The sequence below is a fragment of the Sciurus vulgaris genome (assembly GCF_902686455.1).
Source record: "Sciurus vulgaris genome assembly, chromosome: 11".
Lineage (NCBI taxonomy): Eukaryota > Metazoa > Chordata > Mammalia > Rodentia > Sciuridae > Sciurus > Sciurus vulgaris.
The window spans coordinates 21466287-21475811 of record NC_136472.1 but is presented as its reverse complement, the minus strand read 5'-3'; the positions used below and the strand labels follow the sequence as shown (position 1 = coordinate 21475811).

Sequence of the window (9525 nt, the reverse complement as noted above, 5' to 3'; positions counted from 1 at the left end):
AAACAATGAGTCAGAATAAACTTTTCCTCCGCTACACTGTTTGTGTCAGAACTTTTGGTCACTGAAATGAAAAAGCTGATAAAACTATTTCAAAGCATCCTATAGTTATTTTAGTATAATAAATTATCTCTTCTGTTTTCTAGATACTTACAAATTAGTTCAGCTCTTATGTAAACACTGGTTAGATTATAACTATTTTATTTATAGGTTTAAAGAAATTACACAAATCCAAAAATATTTTCAAGTTGACTAGACATTTTGAATTCATTTTTTTTTTTTTTTTTTTTTTTTTTGAGGAGTAGATACTGGGTGTTGAACCCAGGACACTCCACCAATGAGCTACATCCCCAATCTGTTTTTTATTTATTTTATTTGTTTTATTTTGAGACAGGATTTCACTAAGCAGTCTGAGTTGGCCTGGATCTTAAGCTTCTCCTGTAGTTTCAGCCTCCTGAGTTGCTGTAATTACAGGTGTGTGGCACCATGCCGGGTTCAATCTGTTTCTAAAATGATTTACATGACTTACATATTTTAGTAATCCCTTATTTTCATCAGGTTTTTTTCCCTGCTGTGGCTAAAAAGTTCTGACCAGCACAATTGTAGAGGAGAAAAGGTTTATTTGAGGGCTCATGGTTTCAGAGGTCCTTGACCATAGAAGGTCGGCTCCATTCCTTAGGGTTCCAGGTGAGGTTGAACATCATGGCAGAAGAGTGTCGCACATGGAAGCAGCTTGCATCATCAGGAAGCAGAGAAAGAGAATCCATTCTCCAGATTTGAAACACATACCCCAAAGCCACACCCCAGTTCCAAACTCCTCCAGCCACACCCTACCACTTCAATTAATCCCATCAGGGATTAAGTCACTGATTGGGTTAAGACTCTTACAACCCAATCATTTCTCCCTCTGAACCTTCCTGCATTGTCTTACATGTGAGCTTTTGGAGGACACCTCACATCCAAACCATAACATCCCTCACTAAAAATACCAGGAAAAAGTCACTATGAATCAAATAGGTGATTGCAAATAATTTATCAGAGATGTCTAAAACTCATAAAAAGTCAGAGCAGAGAGTATCTCTGAAGTGCTAGGGAGTATTATAAAGTTTTTAGGTAAGGGAAGAAAGTAAAGGAAATGTGACATAACTGAAAGTATGTTTTATGCTAAACATTGTGTTCACTGCATTCTAAGTCCTTGTTTCATTTTTTCATTCACCTCAATTTTCATGTATCTGAACCAACTACTTATTTTCTGGGGAATAAGAAACTTAGGGCCAAATTTGACCATGCCGTTTTTGCTTTTGCTTTGTTTGTTTGTTTTTGCCATTTATTGTCATGTCTCCTTTTCCTTTCTTTGGTGTTTGTTTGGTTGTTTTATTTTGGCTAAACCTCAGTCAGGTAAGATTGCCTTTTACATTTTGAAATGGTTTTATTCTCAGTAGAGATACTAGTACTAACATAATATCGGAACAAAAAGCAAATATATTTACTTTGTGTAATTTAAGAAAAATTTTTGTGAACACTCTGCTGGATGAAGTCTGTGCCAAGTATTTTAGCAGTCTAAATTATCTCTTGTCAGTCAACACTTGCTATCTAAATATTTTTGTCACCTAAGATCATGTGGGTGCACTCATCCTCAGCATCTTTGTGACTATGCATAAATTAGTCCTCAGATTATGGCTGATCATTCTCCTTGTCCACCATAATCCCTGGCATAAATTAAGTGCTAATAAGATGTTGAATTAATGTTAATGTAATTAATTTAAGGCAGAAAATATCTTCAAAAACACGGTTCTCTCAAAAGTGGGAAGAGATATAAAGCTCCAGTTAAAGCAAAATACAACATGCTTTTGTTTTTAAGTGCTGGGGATCAAACTCAAGGCCTCATGCATGCTAAACACATGCTGCAGAATGAAATTATATGACTTCCTTTTTGGGGAAAAAATATGAATCCATAGTTAGATAACTAGAAAAAAACTGTCATTGATATACAAATGTCAAGCTGCAATACAAAATTTTCTTTTGGATTTCAACTTCCATTATTTTGTGGAAATAATGTAGTTGCTCATGACTTTCCTGATAAATATCCTTTTTGGACAATAATTTTGAGAGAGTCATAGAGAATGAAAGACAGTTACGTACTGATTTCAAGACTAACTGTGAAGATACATTATCTAAATGGTGTGTGGTATTGGTGAAAGAATGGACAAATAGATCAATGGAATAGAATTGAAAGTCGAAGAATAGACACACAAAAATAGAGTTGAAATGTAGTCTGATCTTAGAATGAAGTAAAATCAGCAAAATGGGGCAAAGATGCTCTTCTCACCAAATCTTACTGCAAGAACTGTACATTCACTCATTAAAAAGAAAAGAAGGTAAACAGTCTTAATATCCTTAAAAATCAACTCAAATGGGTGTTGGACTAAAATGTAAAGCAAAACAATAAAAGTCTTAGAAGATAGAAAAAGTCAAAATGACCTAGGGTTTGCCAATCAATTGTTAGGTACAAAAAGGCTAAATGGAAGATCCATGAAAGTAAACAGTAAACTATACTTTATTAATATTAAATTTTGGCTCTGAATAAGACATATTAAGAACAAGTGAACCCATGTCATGTGTGTGGGGATAATTTCAAAGATATACTTGATATACTGTTTTTCAAAAAGTATGAAGTACCCTTTAAATTCAATAATAAGAAATAAAACTGATTAAAAACTGTCAAAGACTATCAAACCCTTCAAAGGAGAAGTCATAAAGATGGCAGGTAAGCAGATGAAAGATGGTCCACATCACAAGGTCATTAGTGAAATGCAAGTTAAAACAACAAGGAGATCCAATTACATACTATAATAATGTCCAAAATCCAGAACACTGACAATACCAAGTGCTGAAGAGAATGTGAACCAACAGGACTGCTCATACAGGTTGTGGGGATGCAAAATGTTACTTTACCTTACACTTAAGAGAATCCATCAGTCATGCTCCTTGTTTTTTACCCACAGTAACTGAAAACCTTTGCCCACAAAGAAACCTAAACATGGATATTTATAGCATTCTAGAACATTGATTCATAATTGTCAAAACAAGGACTCAATCATGAAACTCTTCTGTAAATGAAGGGATAAATAAATTGTGGTGAATACAGAAAATGTAATATTGTACAGTAATAGGAAGAAATGAATGATGAAGTTATAAAAAGACACTGAAAAAAATAGATATCCCTGAGTGAAATAAAGCAATGTGGGAAAACTGTGTGTTGTATGATTCCAACTATATGACATTCTGTAAAACAGAAAATGAAAGAGACACTAAAATGATTAATGTTTTCCACTGGATAATGGGAAGAAGGGATGAACAGGTAGAGTACAGAGAATTTTGAAGGCAGTAAAAGCACATTTAATGATGATATAAAGGTGAGCTACACACTTTTTCAAACCAAAAAAAAAAAAACTGCATAACTTCAATAATGAAGCAAGCATACTGTGAATTATACACTTTTGGTTATAGTGATCAGTCCATTTAAGCTCACAATTGTAAGAAATATACCATTCTGGTGATGCTTTTGATAGTGTGTAGGAGCATGCTGTATGGGAAATCTCTGCTCCTTTTCCTCATTTTAACCAAATTTACTGTTGACCTAAACCGTTCTCCAACATAGAGCATTTTTTTAAAGTAAATAATGTCATTAAGTAATTAATGTCTTTACTAATGTCATTAGTAAAGAAAATGTGTCTGTGGTATATAGGACTTTATACGCATGCTTTATTTTCATCATTTGTCTCATTTTCTTTTATTAGTAAAATCAGAAACATACATGAATATTTAAAAGAGAAAGTGCTTTTTAAACATGTGACATTGTATCTATGACTTTTATGAATTTTTAAATTTAATGATGTAAATTGACTCTTTCAAAAACATCCCCACGAAACAATATTATTAGAAAATCTTATGTCATAGTCAAGCTGTAAATAACACATTGTTTTCTCTCTAGGAATAGATAAATGCTTTGTTTACATTTTCATTTGTTCAATAAATATCTTTTAGCCTTAACTCTATGACAGGAATGTTTCAGGTGGGAATGCAGAGCACTGAAATGTTAGCAAAGTTTCCTTTCCTCCTGCTGTCTATTTAAATTCTAGTAAAGACAACTGATATTAAGTAATATAAGAAATACATAACAGGTTATATTTAGTGGAAACATTTAAGACACCATGTGAAGGAGAACTGGAAGTTTGGGGAAGATCTCACTGATTAAATGTCAATTGAATGCAACGTGGAAGGAGTGACTGCCTATGGGAAGATTGGCATAGGCAAAGGGGCAGGTAGAGGGGGCCTAAGAGGCTCCAGCAGCAGGAGGCCAGGATGGTTGCAAGAGATATGACTAACCATATTCAACAGAAATCAATAAATACTAGATGATTTTCATTTCTGAAGACAAAATCCCTTCTATTGAAACATAGTTCATTTTTCAAAACAAATATTTCAAAATTTATTTAGTACTTAAGATTGTACCCAGGGCACTTAACCACAGAGCAACATCCCTAGCCCATTTTTATTTAATATTTATTTATTTATTTATTATTATGATTTTAAATTTAGAGACAGAGTTCCTCTGAGTTGCTTTCTAAGTAGCTGAGGCTGGCTTTGAACTTACAGTCCTCCTGTTTCAGCTTCCTGGGCCCCTGGAATTACAGACGGGTGCCATCAGGCCCGGCCATGTTTCAAAATTTAAATACTCAGTGTTACAATTGTCTTAGTCTAGTCAAGTGCTACAACAAATACCTTAGACCTGGGCACTTATAAACAGCAGTAATCTGTTTTTTTCAGTATAGAGACTAGGAAGTCAGTTTATTTCTTTGTCTTTTTTCTTCCTTCCTTCTTTTCTTCCTTTCCTCCTTTCCTTCTTTCCATCTTTCCTTCTTTTCTCTTTCTTTTTTTCTTTCTTTCTTTCTTTCTTTCTTTCTTTTTCTCTCTCTCTCTCTCTCTCTCTCTCTCTCTCTCTCTCTCTCTCCTCTCCCTTCCTTCCTTCTTTCATCAATACATGAGAGTGTTCACGTCTGAGGATATCGTGTATAGACGTGTATGCACTCACATTACTTGCCCTGCTTGGTCCCTGGACTTCCCTGTGACTGAAATTGATCTCAAAGCAATCACCTGAGAGTTAGGAAGTAGTCTATAGATTGGCCTGGTGTGAATATTTTTACAAAATTGAGGTGCCCTGGTGATTGCTGGACTCTATTATCTTCTCTCTTGGTTCTTTAACCTCTGAATACAACACAGAAAGCACAATATAAACACAGAGCAAGAGAGAGAGTTCCAGAACTACAGGTAATGAGTAAAGAAAAAGGCCAAGAAGTAACGTGAGCTGTAGACTACCACCAAAGTGAAACATCATTAAATGTGGAAGCTATAAAAGAGAAAAGGGGGAAAATCTAATTTAAAGGGTTATTTAATTTTATTTAGCTTTTTTTTTAAATGATCCATTCCTAAATCTGTGGATTATGAGAGCTGTGGTTGCATTTTGAATGTTAAGGAACAAAATCTGATTCTCTAGAAGGGCCGCCAAAATTGTTTTCTCTATGTTGTTTTGCACTCTGTGTCTTCCCATTGTATGTCTGTAAAGGACTTAGTAAGTCAAGCAGGAATCAAGATGAAGGTACACATCTACATTGGGGGGAAGAATGCTGCATCTATTTTAACTAGCCTTCCTGGTATCTGCTAAGGATTTTGTGTCCCTGCTACTTTCCAATGAGCAAACAGATGTGTTCACCTGTATTGGGACAGTTTTCCCACCACAGTGAAAGGAGGAGGGCACTCTGAAATATCCTGGCTCCTTCTATGTCTCAAGAGAAGGCACTTACATGGTGCAGACTTGGTCTCAACATGATTTAGGCGTTCCAAAACCATGCTTTACCACAGAGGCAGTCTTCCATGATTCCTGCAGTATTTACGGCTCCCGTGCTTACACAGTGATGAATCTTTTTCCTTAATAAATGAAAAGATATTATTCTTCTCCATTAAGCCCCTTCCTTATTCTTTGAGCTACCTGTAAAGTCAGTTTGTCTAGTTTGTCTTGGTTATGTGTTTAAAAAGACTGCTTCTGCCAGGTGCGGAGGCACACACCTGTAATCCCAGTGCCCTGGGAGGCTGAGGTAGGAGGATCAAGAGTTCAAAGCCAGCCTCAGCAATGGCAAGGCACTAAGCATCTCAGTGAGACCCTGTCTCTATAAAATACAAGATAGGGCTGAGGATGTGACTCAGTGGACAAGTGTCCTGAGTTCAATCCCCAGTACCCAACCAAGAAAAGTGAATGAAACCAAATATGGTAGGTAGTATCACTACATTTAATTTCTCTTAGCTGGGACTAGAGTATTTTAGAGGCCTTATAAAAGTCTGTTGTAAGAATCTAAAAATGTTCAGCTCTTGAGCATATTTTTCTGGAGTCTGCATTTGAATTACCTCTTCTTTTTCTCTCTGCATACCCAGACCCTTCTCAGTCACCATACAGAGAAGATGGAGAGGCATGTGCATGTTTTCATACACATACAAGTGCACAGAAATAAAATGTAGAATTAAAAAAAAAAAAAAAAAGCCTGCTTCTGTGAGGAAAGTTTATAATTGTCCAGAAACCAAAACTAGCTGATAGGTAAGTGTTCTTCCTCTGGAGTGAAACACTTTGAACCCACCTATCTACATATTAAAAGTCTGCTTTTCTTATTTTGATCAATATTCTTGATAAATTGCTTATAAAAGTAGATCAAATAACGATTGACTTTAACACAACTATATACACTGCTATTGGGTCCTGATGTCTCTTTCTTTTTATAAACCTAGTTCATTAATTATTAAGCAAATAATGATCATGAGTATATAAAGCATTAATAGTTAAATATTTGCCATTAGTCACCTTTCAATCTAATGCATATAATTAAATAATATTACTTTCTGGACAATACATTGGGCTCTGGAGATATAAAGGTGAATAATCTTTTCTTTGTGAAAAATAAAATGGAGATATTATTCTAAACTCTTAAAAATAACAATAGAAACAATGGCAATAATCTTTGATGACTCCAATATGTGATTGCAGACACTTCATTTTCTTGAATCAAGCCTTGTAGGTGGCTGCATGTTAGTCATAAGAAAATATTAATTTGGGGATTAATTTACTGTTTGAAAATAAAAGTAGAGTTGATTTCATGTAGAATAAAAAATTGATAATGCTAATTCAAAATAACTCAGGGTTCTAAGCCAAATCAATTTACGGAGATTGTGATAAATAAGAACACATTTGATAGGTTCATGCTTCATGAGTCATAACAATCCATTTAAGATGAAACTTTTTCAGTGCCTTCATAAAATCTTTGTTTCTCAAACAATATATCATCGGGTTAAGCATGGGTGTCACAATGGTATAAAACAGAGAAAGGAATTTGTCCGCTCCTGCTGAATAACTCGACTTTGGTTTCAAATATGTAATGATGCCTGATCCAAAGAACAAAGCCACCACCATGAGGTGGGAAGAACAGGTGGAGAAGGCCTTTTGTCGCCCAGAGGCTGATGGTAGTTTCAGGATGGTTGAGATTATTCTTACATAAGACCCAAGTATCAAGAGAAAAGGAATAGTGACCACTAGAAGAGCAATCACATAAATCAACATCTCGATCATCCAAGTGTCCCCACAGACCAGTGTAAGCACTGGAGGTATGTCACAGAAAAAGTGATTCAGCTGGTTAGGGCCACAGAAAGGTAGAGAGAAGATCAAGTAGGTGAACCCCATGTGTACTGGAATCCCACTGACCCAACAGCCCGCAGCCAGTTGGATGCACAGCCTGTTGCTCATGATGGTGGGATAGAGCAAGGGACGACAAATGGCAACATACCTGTCATAAGCCATCGCAGTCAGGATCAAGCACTCAGTGGCTCCCAAGACCAGAAAGAAGTACATTTGAGTAGCACAGGCTACAAAGGAAATATTTCTATTTTGTCTACAGAGGTCTGTTAATAATCTTGGAACAGTGACTGACACATAGCATATTTCCAAAAAAGAAAAATTCCCTAGGAAAAAATACATGGGGGTCTTGAGAGAAGGCTCAACATTGGTTATTATGATAATGAGGCTATTTCCCATCAGGATAATTACATAGATTATCAGAAACACCCAAAAAAGAAACTCTTGTACATTGGGAACATCAGAAAACCCAAGGAAGATAAATTCCACTAGTGTAGTGTGATTCTTCTGTGGAAGATTTTGTTCTGTGGATTCCATTTATGAACAAAGTGATTTCAAGATATAGAAGTCACTTCAATCCACTGGGTTTGGTGGCAAAATGGTACATAGTAATAATGGCAAATCCACAGGCATGGAAGAGACGTCCAGTCTGTTTGTATATCTTGTATATTCAGCGATATATTTCAAATTCAGTGCCCTGTATTTCCACAATGTAAAAAGAGCAATTTTAAATTCTGTTCCTGCTTGTAATTAAGGTTATAATCATGTGACTAACCAAACCAAGCAAAACAGACAGCAATAAAATAAGAGGAAAAAAAAAAAAAAAAGAGCAGGTAGCCTATGTTAGGATCTGAGATGTTCCCATCAGTATTTAACATTATCTAATGAGCAAAGGTTTTCCTTTCCAATCAGTATGGACTCTATTTGCCTTTCATTTATATATTTTTTCCTTCCCAACCATTTCTAATTTGCACTTTATTTATGTGCTTCTTTCATATTTGATTTGACATTTTCTCTGTAAGCTGAATCCCAGATTGTCAAATGGCAAGATAGTCTGCACCTAAGATTCCACTGCCCTGCCCAGTTCAATCCATCCTGAATCTGCATAACTAAACCACTAAATATCTTGGAAAATGACTTAGACACTGCTCAGAAAAGTGAGAAATGTTACTCTGTCTTCATCACAAAAAATATTCTACTAAATTAGTCATGCATATATACATTAGAAATAATGCATTGTAGTGAATCATATGTGCACTGTAAGATCAGAATGTGAAATGAACTAAATAGGTTTTGCTTGTCATATGCTTTAAACCCCAGATAATCTTAATAATTCCACTTAAATTGTAAAATATAGGCCATATAAAACATCATTAGGGAAGTTTAGGACTTTAAACAGCTAATTAGTCCTCCAAAGGGAAAATTAAATGTGCAAAAGAATTTGAAGTAAGGATCACATCTTTCACCTGTCAAAATGTAACACTTTCCACAGCTTACTTCTCTTCTAATGCTAAATGTGAGTGTCTGACGCGTGATGTATACAGCACAGTGCCACATGCAGTGCGGACTGAGCCTACTCAGCTCCTTCAAGAATTAAGCATTTTTAGACCAGAGATGTTCGAGCTCGCCTCTGCTCCACGGGATCCTATCACATTGGTTTTTGTTTTCTCAGTTGCCATCCAGCCTGTGTCCTCCAATAATGCTGAACTGCGACCTCTCCTACAGATGATCCCTTCTCCACACTTCATGGTGTTATGAGTTTTGCACTCTTTCTGGCATTTCTGAGGCTCCAA

General features: G+C 35.7%; 1 protein-coding gene across 1 annotated transcript; it reads right to left on the bottom strand.

Moving 5' to 3' along the window:
• Positions 1-7300: 7300 nt before the first annotated feature.
• On the bottom strand, positions 7301-8269 carry LOC306638456 (olfactory receptor 10AG1-like; the record flags this gene model as incomplete). Its single annotated transcript, XM_079101724.1, has 1 exon — positions 7301-8269. One exon carries the CDS (start codon positions 8267-8269, stop codon positions 7301-7303), a length of 969 nt encoding a protein of 322 aa, XP_078957850.1.
• Between the last annotated feature and the right edge of the window lie 1256 nt (positions 8270-9525).